The 22,593-nt window shown below is 32.9% G+C and overlaps 1 protein-coding gene across 1 annotated transcript in view; it reads left to right on the forward strand.

Annotated features, from left to right (window-relative positions):
* Window positions 1-22,593, forward strand: part of SNTG1 (syntrophin gamma 1) — a 317,880-nt gene that overhangs the window by 154,758 nt on the left and 140,529 nt on the right. Inside the window, exon 11 of the mRNA XM_046642673.1 lies at window positions 8,519-8,557. Within this exon, the coding sequence (XP_046498629.1) occupies window positions 8,519-8,557 (39 nt within the window). The remainder of the gene's footprint in view (window positions 1-8,518; window positions 8,558-22,593) is intronic.

Here is a 22,593-nt window from a genome sequence, read left to right on the forward strand (position 1 = left end):
CAAATTCTAGTTTCCCTCTTCTTTTCCTCCCCTTCTCCTTGCAGAGGTAATGGATCACCTCACCACTGGTTCTTGTTAACTCTTCTGCAGAGAAGTTCTTTCCAGGTGGTCTGAGTGTCATGTTTTGTCCCTGATGCACTTGTTGCTGATGTGTGTGATCCACCAGGATCTCCGCTCACACCTCATGAAGCTGCTTCTTGTCTTTAAGCACTCCTAGTTGTTTTATCACCATGCTTGATAGCATGAGAAATCTTGGATTCTCTCCTTCAGACTGAAACACTTCCTCTATCTATGGCTCTTCTCACTTTGAAACCACGTTTGACATGGGGATTCCGTGAGCATATGGGGAAGAGAGTCCAAAGCTCTCACTGGGATTTCCCCAACTAATTTGTGCTTTCTATGACTACTCCTTTAACACTTGACCTAAGGGGCCAAGATGCAGGAGCTCAACTCTCTCCATATTGTTGTTGCAACACAGAAATTATTCTCCCCATAAGATGAGAACTTGCCTTTAAATCATCAGGCATTCCTTCCAGCTCTTTTATGTATGGTATAAACTCTAGGTTTTGAAGTCATTACAATTACTATAGGCATTCAAAGTTAAAAATTTAGAATTTTTTTTCTTTAGAAGTAACTTGCCTTTAAGACTAAGTTAAAACTCAAATAAAAGAGTTTGACTCTTTGTTCTGAGGAATTCTCTCTTTTCACTCATTCAACAAATATTTATTGAGCATCTGCTAAGACCTACGCAATCTTTTGGGTGGAAGAAATGATGTATTTAATGAAACAGACAGAACTTTGTGACCTCCTGAGCTCACTTTCTAGTGAAGGCAAAGAAATGATAGTACAAAAAATAAATAAATAAAATAAACAGTATTAGATAGTGCTAAGTGATATAGAAGGGAAAAAATAGGAAAAGACCATTTATATTAGAACACTATTTTATATCTTTATTCTGCTACCTTTAAGCCTAGAGAATTATAAAGAAACATCAACTTTCTTTTTTCTTTTTCACACCATGATAACTTAAAAGGATTCATTTTTTTAAATCCTTTCCTCTGTTTCAATGACCAATTTTGTTCAGGTAACTATTTTTTAATCTCATTTTAAAATTATTCAACACATTCCCTGGTTAGACCACATGAACACAGATTAACCAGGAAATCTCCGTAGGTCTCCACAGATTGTCTGCAATGTTAAAACATAGTACTGTATGCTATAAATATGTGTATGTGTGCGACAAATCTGAAAATGTCTGGCTATCTAATTTACCTGAGGTCCTGTGATTTTCTGTTTTGAAGGAATTGTTGCAATATGAGTAAAAGATAGAAAGCAGAATTTCCATTCGCAAAAAGCCAACAGTGTGCTAGGCATCAAAGATAATTCTAAGAATGACCCACTGAGTTGGGCATTTGCTTATCACAATTGCAGCATAATACAAAAATAAGTTGATATTTGGTTTTAAAATATTTGAATTTCATACCATACTTATATAAAACTTATGTTCTCAAGTAAAATAAGAAATTTTCACTACCTAGGTTTTGTTTCCTTTGCGTAAGTCATAACATCCTGAATCTAGATATTGTCTTTCAAAGTACATATAACTAGTTAAACCAATTCATATGCTTGTAAATGACTATGGTATCAAAAATTCTTAGAGACACAAAGTCCTCCTGCTTTGGACATGTCACTCTCAGTCTCAGCTCTTTTTGTTTTCCTGTCATCATCTTCTGTGAAGAAGGGCAGTCATAACATATTTTAATACCTGATGGAAGAAGATCAAATCAACTCTGTTTCTTGTGCCATGGTATTAACTTTTCTTCTTTTCTGAGAAGTTACATAAGTTTCATCAGATTTGTAACAAGGTCTACGATTAAAAATGGTTAAAAAAAATTGCTATCTTTGAAATAGATGTCTTTCGTTAACGAAGCAAAAGAATTTCTAATTCTCTACTCATCCATGAGGGTAGAATAACTACATAAATTATTTGGAATTATTCTGCCTTGGAGATTTGTCCATTCTCTCCCTCTTCCTTCTTTCCTATCATCCTTCCTTCGTTTCTTTTTCTTTCTTTTTTCCTTCCATCCTTTCTTTCTCTGTCTCTTTTTCTTTCATCATTTCCTTATATTATGAGTATGGACTCAAGTACACTTTCTATTTTTTTTATTACGATGTTGTAAGGGGTTCCTTAAAGATTACACAATGCAAATTGTGTCCTCTTATACTTCCAAGTAGGCATTAATTGTATTTCACATTCTTGGCTTAAATTAATACTCTGCTAAAACATTCAGTATGTTTTGGCAACATATAAATCAAAATTGATATATAATGTAGGAAAAGTATGGAATATTTCCGTTATAAGAGACAAATTCATATTGCAGTAAATCGTCCCAATGGAGTGCAAAATATATGAAATGTCCTTCAGCATTTGAGCATCTACTATGTATAAATGTGTTAGGAAAGGCACTGTGGATACTGAGGAAACAGGAAATACTAAAGAACAAGAAGACAGGCTCCCTCCTCAAGGAGTTGATATAAAACCCAGAAAACTTCAAAGGAGCTATTATTGAATTAAGTAGTAAATTAAAGATACAACATAGATGCGTAGTCTCCAAAGTTAAGTCATTGTGGTTTTTAGCAACAGTAACTATTTAACATGTTGTCTCCCCAGGAGAAAACAGATATGAGATACCACCCTTGTATTCAGGGAGTCTGAGGAGAGAATGAACACTAGTTTGTGAAACAGATAATAATTGCTATCACAAACATATCCCAGCACAGCAACTGAACAGTGGTGGCCCCCTAGGTTGTAGCTTAAATGTAGTCTGGCAAGAAGCATAAGTGTCAAAGTTTACTTTGGCAATAGAAGAATAACGTCATTAGTGTATACATGGAAGAGGAAAAAACTCTATTGTGATCTGGAAGCTACTTCAGCTGTGTAACTTCAACATGATGCTACCCCTCGTCCGTTACAGCAGTCCTCTGCTCTGTTGTGTTGACAGCCACTGACCCTGGCAAATGCTGGATCCACAGACTGCTCATGTCTATACCTCCCCAGAGGACACAGGGTACTTGGAATAGGAACTAGAATCAGTCAATGCAGCCTGGAGTCAATATTTCTAAAAGAAAGTGTTCATATTAGCAGGCATAGGCTTAGGGTCATAGATATGGAATTAGGAAGTTTTCATTGTCTGCTACCTGGGACAATGTAATGGGACCCTTAGAAACAAAATAATATCTGCTTTTGAGGCCTGTGAGAAGTGATCTTCCAAGAAATCAAGTAGGGATGAATATACAATTTATGGGCTTATCTTTCTCTTTTGGACTAAAAGCCTGAATAAGGATTTCCTTCACTTGAATGCATTTTACTTGCTAGTAATTTATGTCACTTATTGTTCTTGTAGAATAACATGTTAGGCAATCCTAGTCTAAGTCATGTTCTGCTTCCTTTATAGCCTTAGGATTAATAGCCTAAGTAATCTTGCTGCATAAGCAACTGGTGTGATGTGGACTGCAAGTATGTGCTTTCACCACCACAAGCCTTCATGTTCAGATACTGACTTTTTTTTAAGCTTATATTAATTTTCAGCTTCTCATAACACAAATTATTGGTTCTGATAGCATACACTTAACACTGATTTCTAAGAAGTTTAACATTAAAAACGTCATTTGGAAAAATTTTAATTTTTGTTATTTGAAGAGCAGTCTAAAAATGATGCGGAGAACTTGGGATTTCCATTATTTAGAGTTAGTGTTTTTGCCCAACGTAGACGATTTTTAAAACTTTGCTTTATAAATGCATTTCAATACTAAGAAAATATTATTTATATTTTAACGTTTTACTACATATAATAAATTAAACAATCATATAACACAAAGCTTCATTTTAAAAATAAATTTAAATTGTCAGTGTTTCCAATATTTTTAACTTAGTAAACTGTTTTATTGATATTATTTATGTCTACAGAATAAGTAATTTTCAAAGCAAATTACTTCCATTATTTTCTACATTGAATGTTCATTTATAATTTAGGTTTCCTAGAATATGCTTGTAAATGTAAAAATAGGTAAACTGTTTCTGACTGATAAACAGTGGGATATTTCACCACTTTCACATCTGAGGAAGCTTCAGTTGGTTCCTTTTCTATCTCACTGTGGGCATGCCTGCAAGTGATTAAGGCTGTGGAGGCTAATAGCCTACAATCTTCACTCTGCCATAGGTTTGCACTCAGCCTGATTGACACATAGTTGTCACTCACTTGACACTTGAGTATGCAAATCCTAATCTAGAGTTGACAAGAAAACAGAAAGCCATCTGCAAAGTATTGTGGAAGACATCTTTGCTCAGCATTCTTCAAAACACCCACGTTGTTGTCAAAGGAAATCCAAACTTCTTTTATATTAGTAATAATTTGCCATTTATTGAGCTCTAACTACATGACATCTTTTTTTTATTTAATTTTCCAACAAACGTATGTAGTTAATATTATTATCAATATTTTACAAAGGAAGGAAATTAGACAAAGGGTAACTAATAACCTGGCTCAAGATACAGTAAAGGTTACAGTTGGAATTCAAAGGCAGGTCTCTCTGACTGCAAAGCTTGATGATGTTCTTATGCATCTACATTGTAGCTCCCACACTGAACTTATATTCACTCCACACTGGAACCGTATTGGACTATGTGAACTCTGTAAGCTAGCATCATTCTACTAGCATGCCTAATGGTAGGTCTTTCACATCCATGTTCTAGCACTTAAGATCCTGACTCACACTTGGTAGAAAATCATTGAAAGTATTTTAGAAATGAATGAATGACAGTCTCCCCCCTTCTCATCTCATTTACCAAATATATATGTACGTGTGTGTGTGCACACACACACGTACATATATGTATTACTGTGCCTTAAAGGTTGTTACAAGCCTTTAAAATATCATGAATGAATTAGAACTTCATGTTGAGAAGGAGAAAACAAAAGTGTTCTCCTTAAAAATAGTCCTTTTCTGAGGTTCATTTTAGTGGAATTTTAGATTTCAAATTTTTGTACAGTGGGACAGATTTGTTAAGAAAATAGGGCTTACACTAATTTACTATTTCTTAATTATCCAAATAATTTCATTTAAAAATAATAATTAGAAAATGCAAAGCAGCAAAATGAAAAAATTATGCTATAATCTCCAAAAATAAAATTAACATTTTTTATTAATGTCAAAACCTCTGTTGTACACACACATAGGTCTATTTATGTGTGTGTATTTACCATACAAAAATAAATTTTGAGGGGCCAGCCTGGTAGCCCAGCAGTTAAGTTTGCACATTCCACTTCAGCAGCCCAGGGTTCACGGGTTTGGATCCCAGGTGCCATATGGCACCTCTTGGCAAGCCATACTGTGGTAAGCGTCCCACATATAAAGTAGAGGAAGATGGGCACAGATGCTAGCTCAGGCCCAATCTTCCTCAGCAAAAAGAGGAGGATTGGCAGCAGATGGTAGCTCATGGCTAATCTTCCTCAATAAATAAATAAATAAATAACTAAGTTTTGAGTCATGCATACAAACAGTAGTCTAAATGTGTGAGAGTGTGATTATACATAATTTACCAATCTATGTGTAACTACATGAAATTTTAAAAATAATTGCTTAAAATCCTGTTGTTTTTAAATGGGAACAGTTTACAAGCATCACTTATTACCAATCAACAAATAGTACATCATGAACATTTGTAATGATTGCATAATATTCTAAAGTTTTGGACACTATAAATAATTCAGTATATACTGCGTTTTCCACTCAGTTTTTGCTGTGTGCGTGTATGTGTGTATATGAAATGCTGTTAGAGTGTTTAGAATTAGCGTTTAAAAATTTTTGAGATGTGAGATCTTCAAATTTTTCTCTATATTTAAGTATTGTCTTATTTTAAAATGTTAATGTTGGAATATTTTATATTGTTCCTCACTACTTGCTGTAGGAAAGATTGAAATTATCTTTAAAGTGAATTTGGTTGTGTATATAGGTTCAAAATTTTAGCAATTAGAGTTTTGTGTCTCTAACTCCCCCCAAAAAAGCTGAATAGAATTGATTTGCTTTACTTGTTACCAAATCTCAGGTACTAGGTGGAGTGGCTTCGCGTGTTGTGCACCAGGTCTCACACTGTGATTACCAACCTTCCTGCTTAGTGGTTTGATTATTTAAATTATTAATCCATTAAAATATGAATAAATATGAGTAGATTATTTTATACACTATACAATTAAAAGGCTGTATATTTTAGTAGAAATAATTTTTTTTTAAAAAGCATACCATTGTCAAATAATTTTATTAATACTGCAGGTAACAGTTTTTAAGTATTAACTCATTCTATCTGAAGATTTATGTTCAGATTCCTGGGATAAGATAAATTGTTAAAAAGCATGGCATGAAGAATTTATAAAGAAGTAAATGAAGTTGCAAAGTTATGGTGATATAATGTGGAAAGAAAAGAAACAATTTGTTAACATTTTCATCTTAAAGAATGTTAGTTTTTCAATAGTTGACTTAGCGTTTAACTCCATTTTATTTTTCTATTGTATTTGTTGCACATTAGGGAAAAAATCTACACATAATTTCTAAAGGTCATTTCATGCTTTTCCAAACATATTCATTTTTTACATACTATTTTTTTAAGATTCTGTTCTAGTTGCTTGCATATCTCACCAAATACTTTGTTATTCTAACTTTCTAGTCAGTAATATACACTTCCTTTCTCTTTTCTTCTGTTCTAATTGTCTGTCTATGTTGCTTCCACATTCTTGGCTTATATATGAGAAGTGGTAGGAAATATACCATAAATTTTATTCTTTTAATAGAAGTAACAGTATACACTAAACTTATTTAAAGGATGAAGGTGGTAAGATTCATATGTTACTAAGTTGATCTTCTACAGGAAGAGTCAGATATATACTAAGGAAAACTTAACAAAAATAATAATAGCAAATATAATGAGACAACTTTGCATAGGTAATAAGACTGATATTCTGGTAAATATTCTAGTGGGGAGGTAAGATTGGAACACTACTGAGGAAAGCATGTCAGTTCCACAAACACTACTAAGAGTGGACTAGTAGAACAAGATTTCTGTGGTCCATGTGTATTTCGCAGTCACAACCATTATTTTCTCTCATGCAGTGTTTATCTACACGCTGACTTTCAGCTTTCCAAAATAGATTATTCAGACTTTGTTTCTCAGATTAAAAACTCAAAAGTTAAAAAGCTATATAGTGTGCAGTTGAAGACAAGGATCCACATAAAATACTGATAGAATTTTATAATTTTTATAACAATCCATAAGCACTAGCAAAAAGCATAGTTCCACAAAGCATTCATGTAGATTTTTTTATTGATTTATAAAAGATGCTTAGGGATCTGCTCTTTCTGTATACATCTGCAAACTATCGTGATCTTAGCAGAAGTCACCAGTAGTTTTAGAGAGTTCCTTGGCTGATTCTTCACCAGAGCAAACTATTTTGAAATTATTAGAGCAGTGTAAGGAAGATATGGTTTTGTACATGACCCTGCTGAAATCACATAAATCTTCTCAAATTTTCTTTTCTTTCTTATTTCATATGATGCATGTCTTGTCATTTAAAATGTCTGTTCTTGTAGATGACCCATTTGATGATTCTCCAATTTTGTCCACCATATCCATTAAATTTCCTGTTTTATATTTTTCAGTAAGACAAAAGGAAACTAAAACTAAAAAAAAAGAAAACTAAAATAATTCAATGAAACAATTTCTAAATGAAAACAGTCTGTGTTTGGTCTACGTAAGATTATACCACACAGGGGTCGTATTGTTTAAGTTTCTCTAGAAAACCAATGAAAAATAATAATTGATTTTAATTAGTAAAACTTTTGTTGAGCAAAGAGTCTGTATATTATACGGCCACTTGTCTAAATCTGATATGCATTTTCATTTGGTTTTTAAAGTTTGCTTACATGACTTAATAAAGAGGAAATTCTTTCTCTCGAGATTTACTTTAAATTCTTGTGAAATGTCACTCATTAAATTGTCTTAAAGTAAAGGTTATACTTTATTTGGAGTCCTGACTGAAAGTATTTCAACACATATGCTTTATCCATTAGTGTTTGAATATGCCATTTCCTCTGGTTCTCTTGAGAGTTAAAACAAATTGAATATAATATGACTTCAAAGTTTAAAACTAAACTTCAAAAAGTTACTCTTGCTGTTCTTAGACGATTGTATGGAAACACGGGCTTTTCCCATCTCACAAATGAGAAAATCATTAGATGGAAATCTTTTTCAAAATGTTTACATGAAAAATTTGGGATAATTTTGACAGCCAAAACTTTTTAGAAAAACAACTTTTTGTAATTGGTGTTTAATATGCAGTGATTTTAGCATGTGCGTATAGAATATCAGTATACATTAATTCACTAAAAATAGATTCTCATAAATAAAGGGATGTTGTGTTACTTTATCATTGATGTTCTCACTTTTATTATTTATTTATCATTGCAGATCAAAAAGATCAACAGAAATTTTCCTGTAAACCAGCAGGTAAGATGAAGAAATATTTGGAAAGCCAAATCATATATTTATTTCATTTATCTATTATAGAAGATAATCTTTATGGCATTTAATTTTATGTAGAAATAATTGATACCATTATTTTCTATATTTAGGAAAATAAATAATTTATTAGATTTCCTTCATATTGTGTAATATATCAGTTTTTCTAATCGTATTAAAAACTTTTATCTAAGTACACTAAGTCAAAACTATTTTTGCCAAAATAATTATATTTATTTGAATACAATGTTGAAGAACTTGGAGAGCTATTTACATAAGATTGTTTTACTGTATCAGCATTTGGGAGACCATGTTTACTCCCATGTGAACTTGGGAGTTGAAAGTTATAGGTTAGTTACATTAGTTACATGTTAACTAATCTAAAAGTTAAAAGGAATTTTCAAAATTGGCTGACAGTATTTCAAGTGAGTCTAAATTAGTGTAGAATGAAAATAATGTCTGATTAATCAAGCAAAGAATTTAGTTGATTTATTAGACTAATAATTCATTGTAGAATAAAATAATTGGTTATAGAAAATAACTGATTCCACTTATAATTTTATCTTGGTAAACTTAATTTTTGTATTGCTTTCGTAAACAAAATAAAAACATTAATTTGAGAGAGAAAAGTAAACATAGGCTCACTTTTTGGACTCAGGCAGGTCATCAGTGTTTCAGGTTTGTGTGACAACACAGCTGCAGTTGTAAGCCATAAACTCCTTACTCTTGACACCAACCTCAGTTTGCAACCCCTGACCAAAATCTGCATATGTAAGATATCTACTTACAGATGGTACACTAATCACAAGTTAACATCAATGGCAAAAATTTTAAAATAGTCTTCAACTTATAAAACCTAACTTATTTTTTTATCTAAACTTCAGTTGCCTCATCTGTAGCATTTGTATATTGCAACTAACTTACATATTTATTTTTGAGGACTAAATGATAATAAATGTAAAGTTCTCAATATACGGCATCATTATCATTGATGTGTTACAATTTTAAGCTTGTTCACTGGAATACAGAATTTATGTTTTTGTATAAACTATGTTATTAATGATGTAACTAGCCCAGACTAGCCCACAAAGCCATGTGTGACTGAATACTAGAAAGACCAGCTTGGGAGAGCTCAGTGTGTCTACGGTGCTCTCAACTCTCTTGCTAGCCCTAGGGATATTGTGCTTCCTACTTTCAGGTCCTCGTGCCTGAGCCAAGTTTATTTTTCAGATTGATGCAGAGGTTGGAAAGATGTATGTGCCTCACCACATTCCACAGCAAGTTGTAGTTGTGTTTGGGGCCCTTGTTTTCAGCCCAGAGATCAGATCTCTAGCCCAGTGCCTCTGACTCACTAACTCTGTGATGATACCTGGGAAACTCCCTTTGTAGGTCCCATCTCATCCCAGATGATTCTGATGCAGGTAGGGCACAGGTGACATCTTGGGAAACACAGGTTAACAATTTCATAGGGCTGAGGTAGAGGAAACAATTTATTCATGAGAAATTATTGAAATAGAAAGAAACATCAGCTATGGGGGAAGGTTGTAGTGTCCATCAGCAGATATGGTCATTTTATAGTCAGATATATAAAAATGTAGATTTACTCATTTTGGGAATTCTTGCCAAAAATGTAAATAATGAATGTTTCTCTAAGAATGACTCTCATATCTGTGTTATCACCCTTTCTTGCCCTTTCTAACCTCACCATGTGAAGTATTAATAATTAGTGTAATCTGTATTACTATCAATGTTTCATAACCCTGATAACCCCACAGTTAATCTTGGTTATAATAACTACATTTAACACTTCCTATATAATCCATTCACTGACTTGCAGTATTCCTTGGCACCTCTGCATTTATCTGCATTTATCAAGTAATACTGAGTGAAGTAAATAAGAATTTTAAAAAACTTACATATAGAATAATAAAAACTGTTGAATAGTCCAACACGTATATAATAAACATAGGTAAGCATTAGTATTCATAGGTTTTTGTCTTTGCTAGCCTTTTAATATCATTATACTGAAATTTTATTTCAAATATCTTAGCATCTCACAATTTGGATATCACAATGAATTCCTCTTGGCATTTTAAAAACTAAAATCAAGATGTAATAGATTTTTTTCCTTCCTACTTTCCATCATGTAAATGAAGACTTTCAGGAAATAGGTTTAGTTTGTAGTTCAACATTCACATATATGTATAATAGGAAAAACTCATCTGCATAGTATGATAACAATGCATTAGGAGACCAGGGTACATTCCGTACTTAATAAAATCTGAGCCACTTTAAAGAATAAAAATTTTAAAACCCAGCTAATCTCATTTCTCATCCATATTTAGCATTTAAACAGGACTCTTACTTTGGATTAAGCCATGTTATGTTGTTGCTTTCATCTCAAATTTCTTCCTAACTTAATTTTCATGTAGAGTTCTCTGAAGCTTAGATTGGATATAAATGTACATATTTATACAAGTGCTTTTAATTAAATAATTCAGACATACATTAAATATTCAAGTGTTATACAACAAAAGTCAAGCCCCTTCATATCCCTGATACTCGAGGTCTCAAAAAAGATAAAAAGACATCCCGTAAGATATTATTAGAGCATGTCTTCTGCTTCCTGTGGGATTTGGTTTTGAATTTGTGTTACCCATATGGTACAGCTACCCCAACCTGAGAAATCAAAATGAAAACAAAACATAAAGCGGTATGGAACTGGAGAAAGTTACTGCTGAGCAGTAGAGGCCAGTGCCACAGATGAGCTTTAAAGGGACACACCCACAGTCCAGAATGCACAAGACTTTCAGTAAAACCACTCTCACTGAAGAAAAGATTTGAATGAAAAATTATAAACCATATAAGGAAATAGCATTATAAGCGAAAGTGTAGCCTATAAATTAAAGAACAATGTAAAACTATTTTTAATTATCATGTGTTTTTTTAAAAAAAAATAAAGGAAGGGAAATTGTAAGCCAAGAACAGGACATGGTATTAAAAAATGTGGATTTGCAGAAGAACTAAATAGAAGTTCAAAAATAAAAAAAAGTGAGTATATTTAAAATTAAAATAAATGAACCAATTGAATAATAGAATAGATAAAGATGAAGATAAAATATGTAATTGGAATTACTATATTTGAGAATATTGTCACAATTCAGAACAGACAGAAAGGGAATGTAAGACATGAGTTTAGAATAAGAAGCTCCAAAAAAAAAATTCTGCAGAAAGACTGGAGAAAGTGTGTAAGAGGCCATGTGTGAAGAGAAATGAAGGCTAAGAGTTTCTATGAGTCTTTAGATTACAGAACCAAACTAACTCCTGAGCATGATGAAGAGAAACAAACAAAGCCACACCAACAAAGGATCTGAAATAACGTAAATATCTGTTTTATCTACTACAATTTTGATCAGATTCATTTATAAAGTGAACACACTGAAATTCAACTTCAATTGATAACTTTATTGAAAAGTGCAGCAAGGGGTGCCAGTGGTCTTACTGTTAAATTCAGTATTGATACTCAGCTGAGTGTAAAATCATGTTGTGATAATTCACTCAATGCATTAGACGTCATTTAGACAAGCAGATCTATATCACAGTGCTATATATACCCAAGTCCTTTGTTATTATTTATTCCATTTATCATTTTAATGGTCATTAAGTAAAATTCCTCCATATTGAAGCATACTTCATTATTCCCACAAAAATAGCCTTTTACAATGAATATATTCTATAATTACCAAAGAGAAATGTTATAGAGGATTAATTCATCATGAAAATATTAATATAATGAGCTCCCTTTATATCAGGCACTATGCAAAACATTATCATTAAATTATAAATAGTTTACATAAATAAATATTATACTTATTTAAAATAAATAAAATATTACCTCAGGTAGTTTATCTTATAGAAACATTCATTTTCGACTAGCTATAATAATTTGGACACCTTATTATAGAGAGGTACATCGAATGCATAGAATGATGCAGACAACAGAGGAAAAAATGACTTGCAGTTTCTAAGTGTGTTGGGAGAGTTAAGAAATTAAAAGAGACTTTAAAAACCCATTTTTGGAGTAGGATCAAAGAAGGTAGAGCAGTAAGGACCTCCAAAAAGTTGCTTCCCCATAAAAGCAACAAAAAAATGGAGCGAGTTGACTTTGTAACAACTTTGGGAATTCACCAAAGGCTTGCTGAACCCAAGGAGCATTTATTCAAGAAAAACACCTCAATCTTGATAGGAACAAGGAACTTTGTGGCATTTTAAATTTACCTAATCTTAATCCTGCTCTCCAACAATATGGTAGCCTTGAAAATAACAGCTCACATTCCCAGTGCAGTCTATCTCCTAAGATCCAGTGATTGTCTAGTTGTGGTCCAATCATCTTTTAAAACCAGCTATCCTAAAATTTATAATCTAATAAGATGTGTATGGGTTTCGTTCATTTTTAGCTTTATTGAAGATGTACGTCTGTGTCCTTTTTAAACAAAATGTTCTACTAATGAGACTGGAAATAGGTCTTCGTTTTTATTTTGGATTTCAAAACCCAGATTCTTTTCAACTGGAAGGAGAACTTCTTTTAGTTCTTCATATATTAAATTTATAAATGTTGACAACAAATCATAGAGTCACATAATTTGCAGATAATGAGCCTGTTGTTGTTTTAGCTCATTTTATAATACTTGGTGATAAAAGTATGCTGACATTTTATGGTTTAAAGAAGAATCTTCTTCAAAAAAGTAACATTTCCATATAAATTAATACTGGTGAAAGCAACTAGCTTATATAATCCTTGTGAAAGTGTAATAGCAGAGGTTTCATAGGAAAAAGACAGAAGTATAAAAAATATTTTGCTGTCGAGCTAAAAGAGCCCACATCTACTTATGCACAAAAATAGTTATTATAATCAAAATACAATGAACTACATTTTAGAAATATTGGGAGAGAGTTGTTTAAATGGTGGGAAGCTGTGTGTGTGTGTATTGTATTTATACACACATATGGCCCTCATTATTGAAAGTGCTGTGTTAATTCTCATTTGCTTTCTTTCCTAAACACGTAAAATTTCAAAAAGGAACATTTAACATGTAGCAAAATAGTCTTGTTTCTTATATACATACACACAGCGACACACTGCCACACGCACATATAGATCAGCACATTAATAGAATGATTAATTGATTGATCAGTAGGTAGATTAGATTAGATAGATGCAGTATGTAGAGTGTACAGTCTTTCCTATTAAGGTAAGGGCACTTATGGGGAAGACATGGGATACTTAGATATGAAATGAGAATGTTTGTGCATGTACAGCCAAGGCTAAAATGGTAAAGCCCAATCCCAATGAGCTTTCCTTGCCAGTAAAGCAGCCACTTCACCTGCAGCAGTTGCCACACAAGGAAATGCTCACAAAGAATTCTTCTCAGGACTCACTCTCAATTACTTTTCTAGACCTATAAGGATATTTAGATCATTGCACATTCCAATTGCAGAAGTACAAAATCCAGCCTGTACACCAGAAGACATGCAGAATCTTGTGCTTCCTCAGCCCCACCCCTACCGGGCTCCCCAGACTGCTGTCTGCCACTAAAGATTGGTTTGCATTTTCCAGAATTTATATAAATGGAATCATACGTTATGTATGATTTTTTTGTCTGACTTCTTTCACACAGCATAATTAGTTTTAGTTTTCTCCATTTTACTGTATGCGTTAATTCTTCATTACTTGTTACTGCTGAGTAGTATTTCATTGATGACTATACCATCATTTGTATGTCCATTCACATGTTAATGTACATTTGTTCTGTTCTAAGTTTTGGAAAATCTACAGGTAAATCTACTATAAATATTTATGAACAGTTATTTGTATTGACATAAGTTTTTATCTTGGAGGAGTGAGGGGCATAACATCTTAGCCATGGAATAGCTGGATAATGTGGAGATTAACGTTGAGCATTTTAAGAAACAGCATGACTGTTTTCCAAAGAGTTTTCCCATTTCACATTCACACTAGCAGTGTAAGGAGAGCCCCCGGTATGGTCAGTTTTTTAAAATTGTAGATGTTCTAATAAACCTGTTGTGATCTCTCATTGCAGTTTCAATTTTTGTTTCTCCAATAACTTAATGACGTTGAGCATCTATTCATGGGCTTATTTGAAATCTATATAATTTCCTTTTTGAAGTATCTGTTCAAATATGTTGCCCAAGAGTAGAATTTGTTAATTTTGAAGAAGTCTAATTTACCAGATTTTAATGAATCATGCTTTTGGTATTATATTTAAGAAATCATTGCCTAATCCAGAACAGAAATTTTAAACTATGTTTTTTCCCTGTATTTTTCACAATACTCTCTCTGATGATCCATTTGGAGTTAATACTTGTTTTAAGAGTGAAGTATAGATGAAAGTTATTTATTTATTTATTTATTTTTGAGGAAGATTAGCCCTGAGCTAACATCTGCTGTCAATCCTCCTCTTTTTGCTGAGGAAGACTGGCCCTGAGCTAACATCCATGCCCATCTTCCTCCACTTTATATGTGGGACACCTGCCACAGCATGGCTTGGCAAGTGGTGCCACATCTGGCACCCGTGCTCCGAACCTGCGAGCCCCGGGCCGCCGAAGTGGAATATGCGAACATAACCGCTGCACAAACCGGCCGGCCCATGAAAGTTATTTTTAAATGAATATCCAGTTTATTCCAGGATCATTTTTTGAAAATACTATTCTTTATCTACTGCATTCTTTCACGCCTTTATCAAAAAATAAATCGGCTATGTATGTGTGGATCTATTTCTGTATGTTCAGTTCTGTTGGTCTGTTTATATGTTTTGACGCTAATATCACACTGTCTTCATGACAGTAGTTTTATAACATCATGAAATCAGTAGTGTAAGTCCTCTAACTGGTAATTCTTACTCAAAATTATTTTAGCTACTCCAGGCTCTTGCTATTTTAACATGCAAATAAAATTAAATTGCCAGTGTGTATATTTTTAAAAGGGTATTTGTATTTTTATTGGTATTGCATTGAATCTGTAACTAAATTTAGGGAAAGTTGACCTATTACCAATATTTAGTCTTGAGATACATGAACATGGCATATCTCTCCATCTTTTCAAGTCTTCTTCAAGTTTTCTCAGAAACAGTTTTTAGTTTTCAGAGTGTAGATATGTATATTTTATCAGACTTATTTCTATGTAGTTGATAGTTTTCTGATGGTATAAAAACGATATTAATTTTTAAATTTAATTTCTATTTTTTCTTTGTTAGTATATAGAGATAAAATCATTTTTGTAGTGATTTTGTTTCTGTAACTTCGCAAAAATTATTTCTAATTTTTAGTAACTGTTGATGATCATGTTGTCTGTCAAAACTACATTGTTAGTTCTTCCTTTCCAATATGGATACATTTTATTTCTTTTTATTGGTTTGTGGCACTGCGAGATCCTCCAGAATAATGCAGAACATAATTGGTGAATAACTGATGTTTTCCTAAATGAAAGGAAAGTTTTCCTACTTTCAGTATTTTCTCTTATCTATGTCCTTCAGAAGTTTGCCTTATGATGTGTCTAGGTGTATCTGTTTGTGTTTGTCCTACTTGGAGTATATTGAGTTTCTTGTATTTCTGGGTTAATGATTTTCCTTGAATATTTGAAAGCTTTTAGCTATTATTTCCTCAAATAATAATGTCACCCCCTTCTCTCACCCCTCTTCTTCTTGGATTTTCAATACACATATGTTGATACACTTGGCATTGTCTCACAGGTCTCGAAATTGCTTTGATTTTTTTCCAACATTTTTTTTATTTCTGTTTTTCAAATCGGTTTCTATTGATCTATGAGTTTACTATTTCTTCCTTCTTGTTCTGTTTTCTCTTCTTTTCAAATCTAGAAGCTCCATTTGGTTCTTATTTTCTAATTTCTGTTTCTCTATTGAGGTTGCCTATTTGTTAAGATGTTGCCATAATATTTTTCTTTAATAAATTGCTTGAACGTATTTATAATAGCTCCTATTGATTCTTTGTTGGCTAAATCTATCACCTTTATTCCTTCAGAGTTAGTTTCTATTAACTGCTTCTCCTTCCCTCCTCCCCTCTCCAGGAATGGATAACATTTTGCTTTTTTGTCTATGTGTATGTGTCTCATAATTTTGGGTTGAAAATTAGACATTTTACATAAAACATTTCATCAGCTCTGTATTCATTTTTTCTGATACTTTATTATTTTGTTTTATTGTAACATTCCTCACATAAACTGCAGGATGTGTCTCTCCTGTGGTGTGCAGCCACTGATGTCTCCACTAAGTTTTTTTTCTTCTAATTCCTATTTTTGTTTTTTGCCTAGCTTCAAGAGATAACATTTGTAACTTTATACTTTTATGGCTAACCAGTGATTTGGAAAGATTATGTGACAATATCTCAAACCCATAGGCTTCTACTATGCACTGATTGATCTGTTCAGCCAGTTCTCAGGGTCCATTGTTTTTTTTCTACTACACTTTGGAGGGTCTTCCCTGTTCATGTGTAGTTTCCCATTCAGCTACGTATGTGTGGAGACCTAATTTAGCCCTTATTTGGCTATCTCCTTTCTAGGGTCAGTCTGTTAAATCTGTCGGTTGTCTGAAAATTTCCCCAACAAGTATCACAATCTCAACTGACAAACTATAATATTTGCCCCATTTGTTTTCACCAAGTTTGTTATTTTTTGTTGTCATTGTCACAAGTTTATGCTACCCAGCCCCAGTGGATTCCAGGCATTTTGGTATCAAAGGTGTTGGGTTTCATTTTCAGGCCTACATGGGTACAGTAATTATTTTCACTGACCACTGAGGGTGAAGTTGGAAGGTGGGAGCACACTGAGGCAGCATGACCACAGACTCCCAGTGTTCTTATCCAAATGTCTAGCAGGTTTTGAAGGATAACGTTTCTCAATTTGTCATCTGTCTTTAGTCAGTCTCCAGAGCCTTGAAATGGTTGTTTTTGGCAATCTTTTCAAGTTTTAAACTTGTTTTATGCAAATAAAGCTTATTAAACTCTTCATAAGTCTGTATTACTGTTTTCTGTATCATTCAGGATTTTGGTAGATAAAAGATAGTAAAAAAACCTAACTGGGAATTTGAGGATATTAAAGTTAAGGATCTATTTAGAAAAACATAAGGCCCTTTTTGAGATAATACAAATGTATATATATATATATATATATATATTTGGCGAGGCAGTACCTAGGCCTGGGGAGATAAGGGAAAGGTGCTGTTATAAGAATCATTAAAAAGTATGTATATGGACAAGGATGTCTGACAACATATGTATTCTTTGGCAAAGTGTCTTAGTGAACCCTTAGCAACCTCTGCAGGAAAAGAGTTGGAAAATAAACACCATCACCTCATTCTCTTCCTATGCTCTTTTCTCCTGCTAGTTTCTTTCGTAGAATGACTCCAAGAGGAAGCAAGAGGGTAAGGTAGTTTTTCATGAAGTGCATACAAGTCAGTATCCCAGACACAGGACACAGTGTAGAAGGATGAAACTTAGATCTAGTGGGGGAAACGTAGATATATAGCATATTTTGTAAGGAGCATCATATGTGACTGGTTTCCCTGTTGAATTATAATCAATTTCTTGGAATTTTTTTTCAGAGGCAAGACATAAAATAAATGATTATGGTGTTTATTCCATTTCGTACCATATTAAATGTATTTTATGTTAAATAGCTGTGTAGAACAAATTTTCTTTTTACTATTGGGCTACGCTTAAAATTATGAAGCACAAATGAGAGTATAATGGACATTGTAGAAAGTCTAAATGGAAACAAATGCTTAATATTATATTTTGAAACAAGCCACATTAAGCTTTGTGCCTTTTGATAGTTTTTGAGAACTTTCTTCTCCATAATAACAACTGAAAGATCTTTTTAACATAGTGAGCTATAAAGAATGTTTTACAAATTCTTAACCCACAGAAAAAGATTTAGTTTAAATATATCTATTTTGATTTAGTCTTTTGAATAATATATTAATTCTGTATAATGTACTCTCTCTGTGTTGCTGAATATATGATTTTATTCAAACTCTTTCTCTAAATTTCTCTTTAGAATGCATTAAATTTCAACTAATTTGCAAGAGAAGTGATTAAACTATTCTCTTTGTCATTTTCCATTAATCTTGTAATATGTTAAAATGTATATTAGAAAAGAATTATCAACCTTCAGTTTTGAATATGAAATTAACGTGATATTAGGAAGTACACTTTAGACTGGAAGTTGGGAAACTGAATTGGAATCATGCTTATGCTACCTACTACATTGTCTATGACAATGTCTGTGACATTAAACATATTGTGGTGTATGTGCTTCATTATGTAAATCTGACTTATCCTCTATGTTGCCTTGAGTACAAAGCCAAACAGTGAAGTTAAGACTTTAGAAGGAAGTCCAAGTAGGCAAATTTTCCGGGGCATCAGTGCAGTATAGTTATAGACAGCAATTTCAGGCACCCGTTTAATTCTAATATACAGTTTTAGCATTTATCTGACTAGCAGTTGCACACAGATTCAGATAACTTGGACAAAATGTGGCACATAAATGGTAGTTTAGGCTCAGAATTCAATTCCTGCGGGGGTTGAAACAACAGGCAATATAATGTCAGAAAGCCTAGTGTAGAGGAAGAAAACACTAGGCAAGATTACATTAGGGTACTTTTCAGCTATATAAAACAAGAAAGGGGGCTTTTTAAAATTGAGAAAATAGGAAAAATATCTTTGTCAAAATCCAAGTGCAAGATTAAAGTGTATGAGTAGGTATCTGATGGTAACAAGAGAAAAATTTCAGAGTTTCAGGTGAGTCTGAAAGTGTTAGTCTGGTGCAGTTCAAACCTATGCTTTCTGTATATGGAATGCATGTAAAAGACTTAGGTGAAATTAAGACTGCTGTGGTGAGAGTTGAAATATAGAGTAGTATTGATGACTCAAAATTTCCTGAATTCAGGTTACCTTGATTTTGAGATTTGGAACAAATGAAATGAGTCTATTTTGCAAAAAGAAAATCTTCCTTGAACACATGTATTTATCACCAGGAATGTATCCCCTGTACAGGGCAATTATAAATAACAAATATGTATTTAAAAATCCAAATGAAATTGTAAGAATTCAATTACATGATTTCATTATGGTCAAGTGAAATACATAAGGAGACAGAAAATGTAGAAATATACATTTTAGGCATATTTTCCCACATCTTAATAAATTGGTGAATATAGATATTTTAAGTAGTGAAGCACAGATATCATCAATTAGATTTAATTGATTCATTTATGTTTATAAAAACATTTACTCTAATACATTTAAATCTTCAGATATTCTCATCTACAATTGGTGAGAATGCGAATTGTTATCAAGTTTTGGAGGGCAGCTTTGCCTAAGTAGTAACACTTAAATTGTACATATCGTTTGGCTCAAGAATTCTTTTTTAAAGGCTATTGTTTAATAGCCTTTAAAAGAAAAAAAATTAAATGTACTAGAAAAATGATGACAAGACAATTGTACCACCAGTATAGGAATGGTTACATACATACACAAACTAACGTACTTGAATAGTTTTATATGCACAGAAACAAAAGTTCAAAATTAAAATACATACATGGGTGAGCCTGGTGGTGTAGTGGTTAGGATCGTGCCTTCTGCTTCTGTGGCCCAGGGTTTGTGGGTTTGGATCCCAGGAATGGAGCTACATACCACTCACCAAGCCATGCTGTGGCAGCACCCCACATATAAAATAGAGGAAGATTTGCACAGATGTTAGTTCAGGGACACTCTTCCTCAAGCAAAACGAGGAAGATTGGCAACAGATGTTAGGTCAGAGCTGGTCTTCTTCAACAAAACAAAAACAAAAACATACACACAGAGATTCTATCTGTTTGGGTTTTCTTATGACTATGTACACAGGTTTCATTTCAGGTTTTAGGATGATGTCTCTGAGATGGTTAACCCTGAATGTCTCTAGAAAAACCATTGGAGCTGGAGAAGAGTGAAGATCCAATTTTCATGTTTTATTTTATGTATTTTTTATGTTTGACTTATTTTTAATGAACATTTATTTAGATATTATTTATTAATTTAAAAAACTGAAAAATAAGACAAAAATGATCTCATATTACATACAATTTATTACACAAGAATAAGAAAATGTGAATGATATGTATAACATTTTGTGACATTGGAATTCTTCAGGCATCAAGTAACTTTTAACTCAATTATATTTTGAAAATAATACCAACATATTTCTGAAATACAAAGAAGCAGCACTTGATATTATTAAACTTGAAGGAGATTATTTCTAGCTTGGAATGCCTACAATTCTCATAAAAGAAAAAGAATCATGCTGTTTACAATAGCAAGGAATCAAGAGACATTTTTCTTTCACCAAATATGGAAACTTTACTGGTTTGTTCATTTGGAGTGTATACTAAAAAATGAGATTAGAAATATAGCAGAAGGATTAATTCCTCAGAGTATATTCCAACAAATTGACATGTAGTAGAATACAATGATAGCATTTGTAGTTATTTTTAGCTACTTAATGAGGAATGAACTATACTGAAATTTGCATTTTAATTACGTGATCCTACCCACTAAGGGATGATTGAATTTTATTCACAGATTGAACAAGAGGCAGATTGAGAAGAATGACTAAAATGATATGCTTAATATGTATTTGTTTTAATGACTAAAATTCTGAAATTAAAACAAATAAAGTTTATTTGGATTTCTTGCACTCTGTATACTAGTTTATTTTGTTCCATGAGCAAAACCATAAATGCAGTATGTGTATCAAAGCATATTAAAAGATAACAATAGTTATGATTACATAATTTAAAAAGCTTAAATATTTATGATGATGTAATGTTTTAAGATAACCAGAGGTGTTGAGCAGAAATCTAGAGGAAGAAGGGAACTGTGGCTGGAGGAAGAAAAGCAGGAATAAACACTTATCAGTTTATTTTGGCATTTAGTTCAATTAAAGTATCTAGGGCTTCCATGTGGAGAAGCTCTTCTGCTATAACTTTTATAGGCAAATTAAAAAGAGGATGGAGGAGAAGACATTACTAAGGACACTGACAATAAACATCACATTTTTAATAGGTGTTAGATTACTTGTTAGAGGTAGAGAGGTGAGAAATTGTCATTTCATAAGAACTATCCAAAAGTGTCCAATCACTCTTTGAAGAATACCTAATGTCTTTACAAGAAAGCAACATTCAGTGTCCAATCAAGAGACAGAAAACACATCAGTTATTTGAAAGGAGAGAATTTGATGTAAAAACTTTAGCTGGATATAAAGTGTTAAGTAAGTAACTGAAAAGGTAAAAAGAGATTACTAGGGGTATCAGGGAGGTAGCAGGAAGCAGCCCCCATACCTAGGTTTGAAAGGAAAAAGGAAAGAGGCAGTGACTGAGTCAAGTATTCTAGAAAAGCAGAACCAATAGGGGACAGATATAGAGATAGATATGGGTATAGATGATATAAATTTAGATATAGATGTAGATATAGATATAGGGGATTTATTTTAAGGAATTGTCTCACGTGAATGTTGGGGCTTGCTACTTTGAAGTCTGTAAGACAGGCAGCAGGCGGGAAACTCAGGCAAGATTTAAGGTTATAGTCTTGAGGCAGAATTACTTCTCCAGGAAATCTCAGTTTTTGCTCAGAAGACCTTCAATTGACTGGTAGAGGCCCACTCACATTGTGAAGGGTAAATTGCTTTACTTAAAGTTAGCTTACTGTAAGTGTTAATTACATCTACAAAATAGCTTCACAGAAACATTGAGACTAGTGTGTAACCAAACAACTGGGTACCTTAGCCTAACTCAGTTGACACATAAAATTAACCAGCACAACGGGACGGCCCAGTGGCATAGTGGTTAAGCACTGCTTATCAAGCCATGCTGTGGCAGATATCCCACATGTAAAATAGAAGATAGACACAGATGTTAGGTCAGGATCGATCTTCCTCAGCAAAAAGAAGAGGATTA

This window comes from Equus quagga, chromosome 16 (assembly GCF_021613505.1).
Source record: "Equus quagga isolate Etosha38 chromosome 16, UCLA_HA_Equagga_1.0, whole genome shotgun sequence".
Lineage (NCBI taxonomy): Eukaryota > Metazoa > Chordata > Mammalia > Perissodactyla > Equidae > Equus > Equus quagga.